The 18,437-nt window shown below is 44.8% G+C and overlaps 1 protein-coding gene across 3 annotated transcripts in view; it reads right to left on the reverse strand.

Annotated features, from left to right (window-relative positions):
* CRCP (CGRP receptor component) overlaps positions 1-9,663 on the reverse strand; it is a 93,057-nt gene extending 83,394 nt beyond the window's left edge. For 2 of the 3 annotated variants that reach the window (XR_002342337.1, XR_002342338.1), the window contains exons 1-2: positions 9,442-9,575; positions 549-585 (exon numbers count right to left, since the gene is read on the reverse strand). Coding sequence is in view for 1 of the 3 variants with exons in the window: in XM_021086359.1 (XP_020942018.1) it covers positions 549-585; positions 9,442-9,449 (45 nt within the window). In the remaining 2 variants the exon portion in view is untranslated. Of the gene's footprint in view, positions 1-548; positions 586-9,441 lie in introns of all 3 variants that reach the window. The other variant, XM_021086359.1, reaches the window with a different exon arrangement.

Consider the following 18,437-nt stretch of genomic DNA (forward strand, 5'->3'; position numbering starts at 1 on the left):
TCCTCTTTCCTTCCCTCCTTTCTCTAACAACCCAACCCTCAAACCCCCAAATGCCAAATTTGTTAGTTCCCACTAAATTATTCATAATGGTGAGTCAACTAAGCTCTCGATCCCAAAATGAAGGTGTTAATACTTATGAGACTATTATGAGGATCAAAATAAACATTTATAAAAGCATTTTATAGCTAAAGAGTGGTCATTAGGAAAAGGTTTAAGTATTTTAATGAAAAACTTTTGCAAACAGAATCAGTTCCAAAAGAGATGCTTCTGTCTCATGAAGGCATCCCAAGTAAGATCTAAAACCTCTGAGGTTTGCAGCAGGTTGCCTACAGTGACTAAAGACGTCCCAGCTTCCCTGAATTACTATGCTGTATGTAATTTACCAAGCTACAACTATTCCAAGGTCCACCAGATGGTGCCATCTCTTCTATTTTCAAGTGGGAGATCCAAACAAATTCAGTCATTTCTAACCAAAACTAATTTAATAATCTTCAGGAGCAAAGAGCAAATCATCGGGGAGGAAAACACGATAATCCAAAGCTATTTACCTCGTAGTTACTGAGCAGTGCAGAATTGGCGTCCTTCCTGCAAAATAAAGTAAACTATCATCAATGTGGGCTCACATCCCTTTGTGGGAATTAAATATTTACAAAATAATCCCTTTGTAAAGACTCAAGTGCAGGAACTTGGGGACCACAACCTAAGATTGAGAAATGTCCTAAGTCTTACTGGTTTAGTTGGCAATGGGCAATTTCAGAGCAAATTCTTTTTACAGCCATAGTATGTCACACATCCTTCACCAGATGGGCAATTAAAATACTGTACTGATCCCTGGTCCAAACAGGCAGAAGTTAAGAAAAGTCCGACATCTAGAGGAAGTTAGGTACAGAAGAACACAGGGCAAAACCACAGAGGGAGGAGGGGGATGTCAATAAACAGAGGGTGCAAGAACTGACTGGAGACACAGAGTGCTGTCTCGCCCCACAGCCAGGTCCTCTCTCCAGCACCATCTGCCCTCCACCGGCTAGTGACATTCCGGGCAGCCAACTCTTCCTGCTGAATCACCCGAAACGGGATCCTTAACACTAACATGGCTGCTGGAAATTCCAGCGACATCAGGAATCCTGCCAGAGAGCCACAAAACTCCCAAGGTGCTCATCTTCCCTACCACCTCAAGAGTAGAGTTAACGTGTCGAACAGGGGTCAAAAGCCTGACCCCTGCGCAACAGTCAACCAAGCACAGTGTGCTAATTAAGAACACAGTTTTGGAGTTCTCTGATAGCCTGGAGGTTAAGAACTTGGCACTGTCATGGCTGTGGCTCGGGAATGATCCCTGGCCTTAGAACTTCTGCATGCTGCAGGTGAGGCCCAAACAAAACGCGGTTTTGACCTACAGTACAGCACAGGAAACTATATTCAGTATCTTGTAATAACCTATAAGAGAAAAGAATCTGAAAAAGAATTAAATACACACACACACACACATATATATACACATACACACACGTATAACTGAATCACTCTGCTGTGTACCTGAAACAATATAAATCACTACACCTCAATTAAAAAATATATACGGGCTTAGCAGAGGCAAACTATTACATTTAGAATGAGTAAACAACAAGGTCCTACTGTACAACACAGGGAACTATATTCAATCTCCTGGGATAGACCATGATGGGAAATAACACAAAGAATATTTTCCAGGGAGTTCCTGTTGTGGCTCAGTGGGAAAGAAGCCGACTAGGAGCCATGAGGTTGCAGGTTCAATTCCTGGCCTCGCTCAGTGGGTGAAAGATCAGGCATTGCCACGAGCTGTGGTGTAGGCCGGCAGCTGTAGCTCTGATTCAACCCCTAGCCTGCGAACCCTCTATATGCTGCAAGTGCAGCCCTTAAAAAAAAAAAAAAAAAAGTTCCCCAGATAGAAAATAATATAAAAAAAGAATAGGGAGTTCTCGTCGTGGCTCAGCAGTTAACAAATCCAACTAGGAGCCATGAGGTTTTGGGCTCGATCCCTGGCCTTGCTCAGTGGGTTGAGGATCCAGTGTTGCCTCGAACTGTGGTGTAGGTCACAGACATGGCTCTGCTCTGGTGTTGCTGTGGCTGTGGCTTGGGCCGGCAGTTACAGCTCCAATTAGACCCCTTGCCTGGGACCCTCCATATGCCTCAGGTGCGGCTGCAGAAGAAAAGACAAAAAGACAAAAAAAAAAAGAATAAACATAAGCATGCACACGAACATATATGACTGAGTCACTTTGCTGTACAGCAGAAATTGGCACAACATTGCAAATCAACTATATGTCAATAAAAAAAAGTTAAATTACAGTTTTGAAATCAGACAAATCTGGGTTCCTATTACAGTTCTGTCATTTATAAGGTATGTGAGTTTTTGTGAGTTAATTAACCCCCCAAAGCATCCTCATATAAAACAAAAAATGGGGATAAACTAGTATCTACAAGTACAGCCTGGATTCTAAACCCAGCTCTGGGAGTTCCCGTTGTGGCGCAGTGGTAACAAACCCGACTAGTATCCCTGAGTACTCAGTTTGATCCCTGGCCTCACTAAGTGAGTTAAGAATCCAAAAAAGACCAAAAAAAAAAAAAAAAAAAAAAAAAAAAAGGAGTTCCTGTTGTGGCGCAGTGGTTAACGAATTCGACTAGGAACCATGAGGTTGCGGGTTCGGTCCCTGCCCTTGCTCAGTGGGTTAACGATCCGGCGTTACCGTGAGCTGTGGTGTAGGTTGCAGACGCGGCTCGGATCCCGTGTTGCTGTGGCTCTGGTGTAGGCCGGTGGCTACAGCTCCGATGAGACCCCTAGCCTGGGAACCTCCATATGCCTCGGGAGCGGCCCAAGAAATAGCAGCAACAACAACAACAAAGACAAAAAAGACCAAAAAAAAAAAAAAAAAAGAATCCAGCATTGTTGTGAGCTGTAATGTAGGACACAGATAAGGCTCTAATTCCACTCCTAGCCTGGGAACTTCCATTTGCCACGGGAACAGTCCTAAAAAAACAAAAACAAACAAAGTAAAAAAATAAACCCAGCTCTGCTGTCCATTAGCTATGTGAATTTGGGTAAGTTATTTAACTACTCTATGCTTAAATTTCCTGATCTATAAAGTGTCAGTTATAGTACCAACCTCGTAAGACTATTATAGGATTAAGTTGAAACACGTAAAGAATCTGGAAAACACTATTTTTTTTTTTTGTCTTTTTAGGGCCAAGCCCTTGGCACATGGAGACTACCAGGCTAGGGGTCAAATCAGAGCTGTAGCCACTGTCCTCTGCCACAGCCACAGCCATGCCAGATCCAAGCCATATCTGTGACATACACCACAGCTCACAGCAACGCCAGATCCTTAATCCACTGAGCAAGGCAGGGATCGGACCTGTGTCTTTATGGATCCTAGTCAGATTCACTTCCGCTGAGCCGCGGTGGGAACTCCAAAACCTGGAAAACACCAAGTGCTCAATAAATGCCATCTATTATCACTACTACCTATGCTACCATCATCACAACCTCTTCCCACTTCAGAAAGCTGGTACAAGGATGAAAGGAGACGACAAATTTTATAAATATAACACGTTTCTTGGTATTTATTGGGATCTCCCTCAACAAAGGCTATCATTTTTAAAAGATATCATCTCACTGAAATTCTCATTAAAAACTGTGATTTAGAAGCTATTGTGATTCCTTCTTTAAAGATGATGAAACTGAAGCTCAGAGATTAAAACACTTGCTCAAGGGCACACAGCAAAAAGCCTAACTAACATGGACAATAACTATGGAATTGTCAAAAATAAAACGGGACTGGACCAACAGAAACCAAAAATGCAGAATCCTAAAAATTCAGGAAGGAGTTTGGACTTGACATAATATGCAACAAAGATTACAGATGGCTCTTAAACTAGGAGCGGGGCTATATGATGAAAATGAGGACACAAAATTTCAAAAACATGGACGAAATAGATGGGTGATTTCCCCAATCAATCAATAAAGCAAAACAAGCAGGTAGTTAACACAAGGACCCAACCTAGGCCTTAGGTCATCAGCACAGTGACGTCAGCAACTGTAATCAAATCAGCATGTGAAGCTTCCCAAATGCTATGTCATTCAACAAATAGCTAGGATTTCACAAAAGTGCTGCTTTGCCCAAATGACCACAATTGCACTCAGGTCACAAAGAATATCACATTTAAAGAGAATCTAACACAGGAAGGATAATGCATAATTAGAGCACATGTTATGGCTCATTAAAATTGAAAATGACAAATCAAACCACATGTCATCTTTGCCTACTTAATCAGGAAGTCAGCCCACAAGGCCTCCTTCTATCTTTGCTTGAAATTGAATTACAAATCCCTGTGTCCTAACATTCGGGGCAACATCCCTTCCTGGAACAGAATGGAGAAAAATTACAAATGTTCTTTTTTCTCAAAGCCAATGGATCCATCCCAAGTGCCACTGAGACAACTTCATTTCCAAATAATAGTCCCTGTGATGCAGACTATTCCATGCCCTGGGAAATCTGTCCTGGACTCTTCCAAATTATTGCTCCTCTGTCCAAGTGAACACTGTTAATTGCAAGAATCCAAAGAACATCATCTGCCTTTTCCAGAGCCAATACCCAGAGAGGGAAAGGCTCTTTCATGTGTATTTAATGAACTTGTGTTTGGGGGCCAAAACAACAATGGATGTTTAAACAATTACTGTATCTTATAGACTCTGGAGGGTAGAAGCTAATTTATTCACTGATTTTTTTTTCTTTCTTTTTTTGCCTTTTTTAGGGCCTCACATGCAGCATATGAAGTTCCCAGGCTAGGGGCCCAATCAGAGCTACAGCTGCCAGCCTATACCACAGCTCACAGCAACTGTGGATCCATAACCCATTGAGCAAGGCCAGGGATCAAACACGCATCCTTATGGATATTAGTCAGATTTGTTTCCTCTGCGCCATGAAGGGAACTCCCTCACTGACTCTCTTACTAGGAGAAAATTACTTTTTTTACCCAGACAAATACTAGTGGAATAAATGCCAAAACATGCTAGGCATTAAAATATCAATGAGTACAGTATCTGTCTTTCAAGTCCTAAGTGAACTATGTATATTGGGAAATTTTTTTTTTTTTTTTTTTTTTTTTTTTGTCTTTCTTGCTATTTCTTGGGCCGCTCCCGCGGCATATGGAGGCTCCCAGGCTAGGGGTCCAATCGGAGCTGTAGCCACCGGCCTACACCAGAGCCACAGCAACATGGGATCCGAGCCGCGTCTGCAACCTACACCACAGCTCACGGCAACGCCGGATCGTTAACCCACTGAGCAAGGGCAGGGACCGAACCCGCAACCTCATGGTTCCTAGTCGGATTCGTTAACCACTGCGCCACGACGGGAACTCCGGGAAATTTTTTAAAGGCAGTTTTTATCCTGGAGATGTTACTATAACCACCGCTAAGTGGCAGGTTGTTGAGAACAAGATATGGTGAGAGTTGACAGACATCAACTTAATCAGGTCATCTAATTTAACAGCACCAGTAATTACGACGACGTGATGCACTGAGAAGGAAACGTCCCTTATGACAATCCTGTCAAAAAATTTAAACCTAGTTATGAGAATATAAACAGACAAACGCAATTTGAGGAAGCTTCATAGCAACTGGCCTGGATTCTTCAAATATCACTGTCATTTGTCATGATGCCAATGTCACAAAAAGAGGCTAGGAGACTGTTATTAAAAGCGATTAAAGAACCATAAAACTAAATGCAGTATGTGACTACTGACTGGATCTTAAATCCATTAAAAAAAAAAAAAAGCAGCTAAAATATTAGGAAAGCTGAAGAAATTTTAATACAGGTTGCATTTTAATGTTATCAGTGCTAAATTCCCTGGGTGTGAAGATGGTATTGCAGTTACACAGGAGAATGCACTTTAAAAATTGATAAAATGATACATCTATAACTCTGAAATAGTTCAGTAAAAAGTGTGTGTGTGTGTGTGTGTGTGTGTGTGTGTGTGTGTGTGTGTGTGGAGAATGCATGCATGTGTGACAGAGGGAAGGCAAATATATCAAATGTTGACAAATGGTGACTCTAAGATATAAAAGGTACTTGTGATGCTCTTTTTGCAACTCTCCAAAGAGTTTGAAATTTTTCAAGGTAAAAAGTTGAGAAAAATGAAGATGTAAAACTAAAGAATTCTCTAAGTTTAAAACAAAGACATTAGCATAACTTATAAATGAGGACACTTTCCTCCCATGCTCCTTCACATTCTCTTGTAGGACTGAGAATAGTACTGATTTTATTTACGGATGTTTAAAATAAATATTCTAAGTGAATATTAAATACTGTCTGAATCTAAACTTACAGGAAGGCAGTCACTTAATTTCCTTAAGTAATGAATTAGCTGACTGAAGTTGACTTGCACTTTGAAATTTACCTATAAAATTTCCTTAACTTTCTGCTGAGTCAATTTAATGGATATAAACATCCATTCGGAATAAACAACAAAATGATCTATTGACAGACCTTCCTTAGAGGCACACACACGTACAAAAAAGCCCAAGCAAACAGTGTCTATTAATTGCCACACAGTTAACTCTTAAGAACACAATGACAACAGAATTGTTCAAATTCTTCCATGTTCAACCTATGTTATCAACCCAAGTCCTGCTGTGAAAAACTAAATTGTGATCCAAGAAAACTGAGCAGGCTTCCAAGTCAATGAACTATTTATTTATTTCCTTTTTTTAGGGCCATACCCACAGCACATGGAAGTTCCCAGGCTAGGGGTCAAATGGGAGCTCTAGCTGCCGGCTATAGCCACAGCAGCAACCCACAGCCACAGAAACGCTAGATCCAAACCACATCTGTGACCTACACCACAGATCATGGCAACGCCGGATCCCCAACCCCCTGAGCAAGGCCAGGGATGGAACCTGCATCCTCGTAGATACTAGTCAGATTCATTTCTGCTGTCCCACAATGGGAAGTCCCTCAATGAACAATTTAAACTGCAGCACTGTCTTAGGAGCTAGCAAACAAATTACCTTCTTTTCTGTCCTGTTACTGAATTGCTTAAGGACCTCTTAGCTAACTTCTCTAAATCTCAGTATTTCCAGCTATAAAATGAAGGAAATTCTGATATTATCTCAAACAGATTATAGAGAAGAGTCCATTCTCCCTATGTATATTAAGTTCAAGAGTAAAAGAATGGGAGTTCCCTCTGTGGCACAGGGTGTTATTAAGGACCCAGCATTGCAACTGCTGTGGCTTGCTGCTGTGGTGCAGGTTCGATTCCTGGTACTGGAACCTCCATGTGCCACAGGTGAGGCCAAAAAAATTAAAATAAAAGAATGAACAGAAGGAGTTCCCACTGTGCTACAGTGGGTTAAGTATTCAACTGCAGTAGCTTGGGTTTCCACAGAGGTGAAGGTTCAATCTCTGGCCAAGAGCAGCGGGTTAAAGGATCCAGCAGCATTGGAGTTCCCATCGTGGCTCAGTGGTTAACGAATCCGACTAGGAACCATGAGGTTGTGGGTTCGATCCCTGGCCTTGCTTAGTGGGTTAAGGATCCAGCATTGCCGTGAGCTGTGGTGTAGGTTGCAGATGAGGCTCAGATCCTGTGTTGCTGTGGCTGTGGTGTAGGCCAGCGGCTACAGCTCCGATTAGACCCCTAGCCTGGGAACCTCCACATGCCGTGGGAAGCAGCCCTAGAAAAGACAAAAAAGTAATAAAATAAATTAAATAAAATAAAGGATTCAGTGTTGCTGCAGCTGTGGCACAGGTCACAGCTATGGCTTGGGTTCAATTCCTGGGGCAGGAACTTACAAATGACATGAAGCCATAAAAATTTTTCTGTGTTTTTGTCTTTTCTAGGGCTGCACCCACAGCATGTGGAGGTTCCCAGGCTAGGGGTCTAATCAGAGATGTAGCCACCAGCCTAGGCCAGAGTCCCAGCAACTCAGGATCGGAGCCAAGTCTGCCACCTACACCACAGTTCATGGCAACACCGGATCCCTAACCCACTGAGTTAGGCCAGGGATTGAACCCATAACCTCAAGGTTCCTAGTCGGATTCATTAACCACTGAGCCACAACATCAACTTCCTCGGCCATAAAAAAAAAAAAAAAAAAAAAATCAATGAATAGAAAGTGGAGTTCCCATGGTGGCTCAGCATAAACAAACCTAAGATAGAGGATGGCAAAATCAATTTAAGGAGTCAACATTCTATTTTAATAGAAGAGACTACTAGAGTTACTGTATACAACACTGTCTCAGGAAGCTTTCACTTCAGATACATATACGTATTGTGGTTTTTTGGGTTTTTTTGGGTTTTTTTTGTCTTTTTGGCATTTCTTGGGCTGCTCTCACTGCACATGGAGGTTCCCAGGCTAGAGGTTGAATCGGAGCTGTAGCCACCGGCCTATGCCAGAGCCACAGCAATGAGGGATCTGAGCCGCGTCTGCAACGTACACCACAGCTCACGGCAATGCCGGATACTTAACCCACTGAGCAAGGCCAGGGATCGAACCCGCAATCTTATGGTTCCTAGTCGGATTCTTTAACGAGCGCCACGACGGGAACTCCAACTGCGTGTGTGTGTGTGTGTTTAAGTCTGCAAAACAGTACATATAAACGTGAAACATGAAGTAAAAGAACATAAAGGAAAATGTCAGGATTAAACAATCAGAGTTCCTGTCCTAGCTCAGCTGCAATGAACACGAGAAGTATCCATGAGGATGTGGGTTTGATCCCTGGTCTCTAGCCTGATAACTTCCATAAGCCACACCTGTGGCCCTAAAGAGCAAACAAAACATAAACATGTTGCCAAAGAGAACGCAACATAGGTATAAAAATCCACATACAAAGTAGCTGCAAAAACTTCCCTCTGCACGCAGTACAAGGAGCAAACATGGAAAAGCCGATGTGGAGTTACAATTGTTAGAATGGCTTCTACTCCTAGCCCCCCACCCCAACCCCACACGGCTACCTGCTTCTTAACTACTTTGCAGAGCACCTCCTCTGAATCCGGGCTCCCCAGAAGCCCACTGCTCCTAAGCAAAACTCTACTCCAGCATTTCCCCACCTCTCCTCCAGGTACTTCCAGGCCGGACCCAGGGTTTAATAAGTCCCTGCTCTCATACCCAGCTCCCCACCGCGACCTGGCGACGCTGTTGAGTGCGTGAGGGAGGGAACAGACACCTGGCACCCCTAAAGGCAGCCGGGCCAAGTGGCCCTCGCCCCACGTCCTGAGCACGCGGTGGGAGAGGGGGCGAAGGTTCAGAAGGCCGGAGGGAGAGTCCCTTCCTAGCCTCCTGGCCCGCCGCCCTCCCCGCCCGCCCGGACGAGGAATCGCCCCCGGCCCACATCTCCCGGCTCCCAGGAATTAGCCGTCCCCAGCTCTGAGCGTCGCCCTTGAGCCGACGACGCGCCCCGGGCGGCTTACACTTCCATGTCGTCCCCGCCTCGTCGCCTTCGGCCGGACACAGACCCTCACCGCCCATCCGCTGCTCTCGCCGCCCGAGCAAAGCGCCCGGAAACCGACTCCGCGGACCGCGGTGCACGCCGGGATCGCCGCGCTGCATGCCGGGATCCTGGAGGACCCCCGTGGGGCCGGGGGCGTTGCTGGCTCGTCTTCCCGACCCGTCTCTGCGCTCTTGGTCCGACCTCAGGCTGTCAAACGTTTGCAGACGGATTTAGCTCACGTTTTCGTGGTCTAGGGTATATCCAAGTATTAATCCAAAGATGTAATCGGATTCGTAGGCATTTGCAGCGTTAAAATCCCACCCCTTGGATAGTAGCGATGGCAAGGGGCGAGGTGGCCTTGGGCTGCTGGACATGCTCTCTTTCAGGATCTGGACGCCGAGTAGGTGGTGCTTCTGAAAATTCGGTGGGCTGTAGCTTATGTGCACATTTCTGTATGTGTGTTATAATGGAATAAAACGTTCTAAAAGGTGAAAAAAAATCTCAGACTCCCTTCTCCCTGTTCCCATTCTTCACTATTTGTCAGAAAATTATGAAGAGACTTCTTGACAGTCTCTGATCTGGCCTTTCTAAGAATTTGCCCAAATGGAATCATCAGATGCTTGACGAAAGATCAACGTGTAATGATAATTTTGCTGGGAGATAGCCTACATACCCAACAATGGAAAATTGATAAATCGTGTTTCAGCCATACAGTATGCAGTACGATATATGTGGCCCAAGTAATCTTGTAGCATATTTGATATGCTGGGGAAATGCTCAAGACAGATTTTTTTTTTAAGATGGAAAATGATGTGTTGTGACTCTAATAATCTAAAGAAAAATAATGCATAGGGGAAAAAAGACCTCAGGGTAAGGGTGATACAGCCACCTAATCTATGAAATTTTGTGTCTTAAAAAAAAAAAAAAAAAAAAAGAGTTCCTGTTGTGGCTCAGCAGTTAACAAACCCGACTAGCATCTATGAGGACTCAGGCTCTATCCCTGGCCTCACTCAGTGGGTTAAGGATCCAGTGTTGCCATGAGCTGTGGTGTAGGTCACAGACACGGCTCTGGCGTAGGCAGGATGTTACAGCTCCTATTCGACCCCCTAGCCTGGGAACCTCAAATGCTGCAGACACAGCCCTAAAAAGACAAAAAGGAAAAAAAAAAGTGGAAGGCTGATGTCTATTTTCTTCTGAATTTTTAGTATGTTTGAAGTATTTGGAAGGAAATATGCCAAAAATTAAAAATGGCTGGTGTCTTTAGGTGATGAATCAATTGCTAATTTTTCCACTTTTTTATAATTATATCAGTTATCATTTACTAAACACTGTCTCCTTGATAAGCGTTTTGTTATTCCCTGATATTAACAGTTGACAATGCAGGCTTTGCAGGCAGCCTCTGATTCTGTTTATCTCCATCAGTTTATTAGGGGTTGTTTGACCTTGGGAGATTACTTAACCTCTCCTAACCTCAATTCACTAATCTATAAATCATAGGTCCGTTATGTATCTACATAGTAAATGCTCGACGAATATTAGTTACTGTGACAGTACAACCATGTTACTCTATGAGGTAGATTCCTTTGTCACTCAAATTTTACTACTGAAGAGACTGAGGCAGGCTTGTTTTTTGAATTGTACACTTTGAATGGGTGAATTGTATGGTATCTGATGATTTAAATATCAATAAAGCTGTTAAAATATTTTTAATGGATATTTGCCTATGGGGATTGCTTTGGAAGAGAAGTGAGGGGAATTTACACATTCAGAATTTTAATTTTTTTTCAGTTTATGTGTTATTTTTAAACTACGAAAATATTTTTTTATTTTTATTAATTAATTTTTTTTGGTCTTTTGTCTTTTTAGGGCCACGCTTGCGGCATATGGAGGTTCCCAGGCTAGGGGTCCAATCGGAGCTGTAGCCACCGGCCTACGCCACAGCCACAGCAACACCAGATCCAAGCTGCGTCTGTGGCCTACACCACAGCTCATGGCAATGCCAGATCCTTAACCCACTGAGCAAGGCCAGGGATCAAATCCGCAACTTCACGGTTCCTAGTCGGATTGGTTAACCACTGAGCCATGACAGGAACTCCCAAAAATATTTTTTTAAACAACTAATTTTCATTAAGAATCACAGGAGTTCTTGGAATTCCTGCCATGACACAGTGGGTTAAGAACCTGACTGCAGCAGCTCAGGTCGCTGTGAAGGTATGAGTTGCATTCCTGGCTGGGGAAGTGGGTTAAAGGATCTGGTGTTGAAGTTCCCATTTGTGGCTCAGCAGTAACGAACCCCAGTAGTATCCATGAGAGTAGAGGTTCAATCCCTGGCCCTACTTGGTAGGTTAAGGATCCAGCGTTGCTGTGAGCTTCGTTGTAGGTTGAAGACACGGCCCAGATCTTGCGTTGCTGTGGCTGTGGCTATGGCCCGCAGCTGCAGCTCCGATTCAGCCCCTAGCCTGGGAACTTCCACATGCCATGAGCTCGGCCAGATAGATAGATAGATAAAACTGAAAAAAAAAAAATCAACATGTAAATAAAATGCCAACCCAGACCCAGCTGGCCTGATTCAGGTGGAGGGTCCCCTGGACCTCCCTGGAGCAGGGCAGGGCCCTCAAAGAAGTCCTAAAGATGCCCATTGCATTCATTATTCACTCAGCAAACATGCCTGCTGGCCCGTCTGGTGCTGATGATACAAGTGTGAATAATACACATCTCCCGCCCTGCCTGGTTGACAGCCTAGTTGGGGAACCAGCTCTGGACGTCAATAACTACAACGTGCTGTGCTTGGGAGCTGCAGAGAAGAAGCGTGAATGACTAATGAGGTGGAGAAGCGTCCCAAAGCCAGGGCCTTTTGAGATGGGTGCGGGGAGGGACGCACACGGCCAAGGCTTCACAGAAGAGAGGGGGTGCCTCTGAGGGCCCCGTGATAAAATGGCTAAGCTGCACATTCTCCAAGGGACGCTACCCTGAGACTTTGGGGGCCGTATGCTGCCACCCAACCTATCTCATGGAGGCAGCAAAGTAGTCAAGAAAGCTGCCCAGAAGGAGCCTGCACAGTGAAGCGGGGCCAGTCCACAGCCGAAACTCCTGCCTGGCCTGTCCCCACTCAGGGCTACCCTGCAGCGTTCCTAAACTGAAGCTACCTAATGAGTCTCTGTTCTTTGCCACTCAAAACACACAATTCCAGAAAATGGCTTTTTTTCCCTTAACAGCAGGCATTTTTTAGGCAGAGGTATTAAATATTTACAAAGGGTCAGAGCATGAGCAAAGCCGGTATGTCCTCCAAGTGGAAATGTCCTGTTGAACAGTGAACCTCCTCCTCCTCCTCCTCCTCCTCCTCCTCCTCCTCCTCCTCCCCTCCCCTCCCCTTCTTTCCCCCCACCCTCAGAGCCTAGAAGGAAATTGGCAGATAGAGCCTTTGAAGGTATAAACAGAGATTCAAATCTTTAGTCACCCAGGGAGTTCCCTTGTGGCACAGTGGGCTAAAGATCCAGCATTGTCACTGCAGTGCCTAGGGTCAATGCTGTGGCAAAGGTTCACTCCCTGTCCCCAGAGCTTCCATGTGCCGTAGACGAGGGAAAAAAAGAAAAGTCACCCAGGAGTTCCCATCGTGGCTCAGTGGTTGACAAATCCGACTAGGAACCATGAGGTTGTGGGTTCAATCCCTGGCCTTGCTCGGTGGGTTAAGGATCCGGCGTTGCCATGAGCTGAGGTGTAGGTCGCAGACGCAGCTCGGATCTGGTGTTGCTGTGGCTGTGGTGTAGGCCGGCTGCTACAGCTCCGATTTGATCCCTAGCCTGGGAACCTCCATATGCCGAGGGAGTGGCCCTAGAAAAGGCAAAAAGGCAAAAAGCCAAAAATAAAAAATAAAAAAAACTAAAAAAAATAAAGAAAAGTCACCCAGGGAAAGTCTGGTAAGACCTGCTGGGTGCTTACCAGCTGCCAGAGAGTTGATCTAAGCTGTCATGTGTGTAGAGTCATTAAATCCTCAGGAAATCCGCATGGGGATGGGGCCAGGTGCTGCAGTGGCATGCTCACCTTGACTTACCCCAAGGGCTTCTCAGGGCTACGCAAGCTCTGTGATCAGCCCATTTCACAGAGAGGAAAGTGAAGCTCAGAGACGAGGTAGGAAGTGTCAGAGCCAGGGTTCTCGGGCTTCTCGGGCCGACTCCAACCTTACCCCTCTCCCACCTGTTCTGCACTAGACCCTTCCTAGATCCCTTTGATGCACCACGGTGGTAATTTCAGGGGTGAGAGGCCAGACAAGGTTTCCACTCTTCTGAGGCAGATAAATCCTGTCTAGTGCTCCGCCGCAGCTGAAAATGACTCGCATCCATCTGAAGGGTCCTGGACCCCCAGAGGGGCAACGAGAATGGACACAGAAGGTTTGCCTATGTTCAAGGTCCACCAACAAAGTAGAGTGGGGTTGGGGGTCCCTTTTTTCCACCCCAGGGGCAGGATTTGTAGACCCTTGGTGACATCCATTGCTGGGTTGTATTCCTGGGGACACACGGGGATAAGGCAGTCGAATTTGGTGGTTACAGATGTGGGCTCTCAAGCCTGACAGTCTGAGTCAAATCCAGGCTCTATCACTCACTAGCTGTGTGATCTTAGGTAAGTTTGTTAACCTTTCTACGGCTTCGTTTACTCATCTGTAAATAGCAATAGCAGTACTTACTTTACCGGTGCTTAATATAGCACCTGACAAATGGAAAGTGTGGGGAGAAATGTTAACTATTATCCTGCCACACATCCAAAGCAAGGAAATGAGATTTTGAATAAAGCTTCAAGAATACAATGATAGGCGTTCCTGCTGTGGCTCAGCAGTAATGAACTCGACCAGTATCCATGAAGATGTGGTTCAATCCCTGGCCTCGCTCAGTGAGTTAAGGATCTGGCAACACCATGAGCTGTGGTGTAGAATAAATAGTTGTCCTCATGAATATTGCTATTTCAAACCAGCTTTATCCTGGCCCAGTAGGGCTTCATTTAATAATAATAGCAACTATCACTTAGTATGATCAGACATCATACATATATCATTTCTCTCCCACTCAATGCTCTGTGCATGGGTAAGATTTTCCCTTTTGAGTTAAGGAGTTAATTCATTTACTCCAAGGAGTTAAGTCACTTACTTGAGGCCACACCCAAGGAATGATTGTGGCTCAGATTCAACCCATGGCTCCTCTGACTCTCAAAAGTCTGGATGAAGCACATTCCAGGAGCTTCCTGGTGGCCAGTGGGTTAAGGATCCAGCATCATCACTACGGAGGCTGAGGTCTCTGTTGTGGTGTGGGTTCAGTCCCCGGCCAGGAAACTTCCACATGCCACAGGAGTGGCCAAAAACAAAAACAAAAAACACGAAACATACCTCCAGTATGATAACTGCTGCCTGAGCTCTTCTGAAGTGCTGCCTGGGCTGGGTCGCCCACAACTGTCTCCATTAAAACTAACAGGACTGGGGAGTTCCCATCTTGGTGCACTGGAAATGAATCTGACTAGGAACTATGAGGTTGTGGGTTTGATCCCTGGCCTCGCTCAGTGGGTTAAGGATCCAGCGTTGCCATGAGCTGTGGTATAGGTTGGGATCTGGCGTTGCTGTGGCTGTGGTGTAGGCCAACAGCTACAGTTCCGATTGGACCCCTAGCCTGGGAACCTCCATATGCCGTGGGTGTGGCTCTAAAAAGACAAAAAAACAAAACAAACAAAATAAACTAACAGGACTGGGGCTCTTGACCATTCCTGTGGCTGCACACTCAATACCATCTATATGGGGTCCATCTTGTGATTCTTTTTTTTTTTTTTTTGTCTTTTTCTAGGGCCACACCTGCGGTATACGGAGGTTCCCAAGCCAGGGGTCTAATCAGAGCCACAGCTGCCGGGCCACACCACAGCCAGAGCAACACCAGATCCAAGCCGCGTCTGGGACCTACACACAGCTCATGGCAACGCCGGATCCTTAACCCACTGAGCAAGGCCAGGGATCGAACCTGCAACTTCATGGTTCCTAGTCAGATTTGTTAACCACTGAGCCATGACGGGAACTCCTATATGGGGTCAATCTTATTTCAACAAATGGAGAGTGTGGTAACCCACAGCCCTCAAGACTCCTAGTCTGACATCAACCTTACAAATGTTTTCTCAGGTCAGTCTCCCAAGGCAACAGAAATAAAAGCGAAAAGAAACCAATGGGACATAATCCAACTGACAAGCATTTGCACAGCAAAGGAAACCATAAAAAAAACCCCAAAAAGACAACTTACAGAATGGGAGAAAATAGTTTCAAATGATGCAACTGACAAGGGCTTAATCTCTAAAATATACAAACGACTTCTACAACTCAACAGCAAAAAAACCAACAACCCAATGGAAAAATGGACAAAAGACCTGAATAGACACATTTTGTCAAGGAAGATATACAGATGGCCAACAATCACTAATTGAAAAAATGAAAACATCACTGAAAAAATGCTCAACATCACTGATTATTAAAGAAATGCAAATCAAAACTACCACGAGATACCACCTCACACCAGTCAGAATGGCCATCATTAATAAGTCCACAAATAACAAATGCTAGAAAAGGTGTGGAGAAAAGGGAACCCTCCTGCACTGTTGGTGGGAATGTAAGCTGGTACAACCACTATGGAGATCAGTATGGAGGTAACTTAGAAAACTAAATATAGAACTACCATATGACCCAACAATTCCACCCTTGGGCATATATCCAGACAAAACTTTCCTTGAAAAAGACACATGCATCCGTATGTTCATTGCAGCACTATTCGCAATCGCCAAGACATGGAAACAACCTAAATGTCCATCGACAGATGAATGGATTAAGAAGATGTGGTATATATACACAATGGAATACTATTCAACCATAAAAAAGAACAAAATAATGCCACTCACAGCACCATGGGTGGAAACAGAGACTCTCATACTAAGTGAAATAAGTCAGAAAGACAAATATATGGTATCACATATCTGGAATCTTTTTTTGTTTTTTGGTGGTTTTTTTTTTTGGTCTTTTTGTATTTTCTAGGGCTGCACCCACAGCATATGGAGGTTTCCAAGCTACGGGTCTAATTGGAGCTGTTGCCGCAGCAACGCCAGATCCTTAACCCACTGATCAAGGCCAGGGATCAAACCCAAAACCTCATGGTTCCTAATGATATTTGTTAACAACTGAGCCACAACGGGAACTCCTGGAATCTAACACATGGCACAAATGAAACTTTCCATAGAAAAGAAACTCTTGGATTTAGAGAAGAGACTTGTGGTTGCCAAGGGGGAGGGTGAGGGAGTGGGATGGACTGGGAGTCTGGGGTTAATAGAAGCAAATTATTGCCTTTGGAATGGATAAGCAATGAGGTCCTGCTGTATGGCACTGGGACCTATATCTAGTCACTTATGATGGAGCATGCTAATGTGAGAAAAAAATGTATACCTGTACATTTGACTGGGTCACCTTGCTGTACAGTAGAAAGTTGACAGACACTGTAAACCAACTATAGTGGAAAATATAAAAATCATTTTAAAAAAGACTGTCTATAAATGTATAACTGGGTCACCCTGTCGTACAGCAGAAATTCACAGAACATTGTAAATCAACTCTAATAAAAAATTTAAAAAAAAAAAGACTTCTAGTCTAACTTTTGTTTTCACCACAAAGACTGGAAAGGCAGTTGATGGTCATGTGAGATTTAATAATGATGCTTTTGGCCAGTTGTTTTTAACTCAATCCCTTGGGTCATTAATTTCTGATAAATCAATCTCTTGGCATGCTCGCCAGACGGATGTTATTGCTGCCTGCCCAGAACACAGGCTTTGTGGCCAGACTGCTGGGGTTCATCCTCAGCTCTGCCACTTCCTAGCTGGGTGTTGAGAAGCAAGTCACCTGACCTCTCCCAGACTCAGTATTTTCATCAGCAGAATGGGAGTAATTACAGCATTGACCACAAGAGATGGATGTGAGGATTCAAGTTCTATAATCACTATATAGGAGTTCCCATCGTGGCGCAGCGGAAATAAATCCAACTAGTAACCATGAGGTTGCGGGTTCAATCCCTGGCCTTGCTCAGTGGGTTAAGGACCCAGCATTGCTGTGAGCTGTGGTGTAGGTTGCAGATACAGCTCAGATCTCAAGTTGCTGTGGCTGTGGCGTAGGCCGGCGGCTACAGCTTCAATTCAACCCCAAGCCTGGATGCCTCCATATGCCACAGATGCAGCTTGGATCCCATGTTGCTATGGCTGTGGCGTAGAGTGCAGCTACAGCTCCGATTCTCAACTCCTAGCCTGGGAACTTCCACATGTAGGCGCAGCCCTTAAAAAGAAAAAGAAGAAGAAAACCGGTAGTCAAGGAAAGTCCTCACTTTCTGAGAAGGAGACATGTGAGCAAAGACACGAAGAAGGGGACACATGCAGAGACTGGGGTCAACATTCCAGACACAGGGGACAGCAAGCTACATGGAGACCCCACTGCAAGAACACGCCTGGATGTTCGAAGAACACAGCGAGCCAATGTGGCTGGAGTAGAGAGTGACTGGGTGACAGGAGAATCACAGGAGAAGAGGGTAGGGGGGTAAGGAAGAAGGGGGAAGGGGCAGGTCCCTGAGTCCTAGGCCGCTGGGAGGATGCTGGCTTTCACTCTGAATGAAACGGGGAGCCACAGGAGGGTTTTGAGCAGAGAAGTGACATGATCTAACTTAAATTTTTAAAAGATCCTCTGCTCCTGTGTTAGGAAAAGACCTTCCAAGAGCACGGATGGCAGCAGAGACACCAGCAGAAAGGCTGTTGTAAGCTAATAGTCAATGCAAAAGATGACGGTGGCTCAGTTCAGGAAGAAGCAATGGACGTGGGAGAAACAGTTCAATCCTGGATATAATTTGAAATAGATCCAGCAGGATTATATGACTGATGAGATTTGGATGTGAGGGGGGAAAAACAGGAGTCCAAAGGTTTTGGTCTGAA

Source organism: Sus scrofa, chromosome 3 (assembly GCF_000003025.6).
Source record: "Sus scrofa isolate TJ Tabasco breed Duroc chromosome 3, Sscrofa11.1, whole genome shotgun sequence".
NCBI classification, from domain to species: domain Eukaryota; kingdom Metazoa; phylum Chordata; class Mammalia; order Artiodactyla; family Suidae; genus Sus; species Sus scrofa.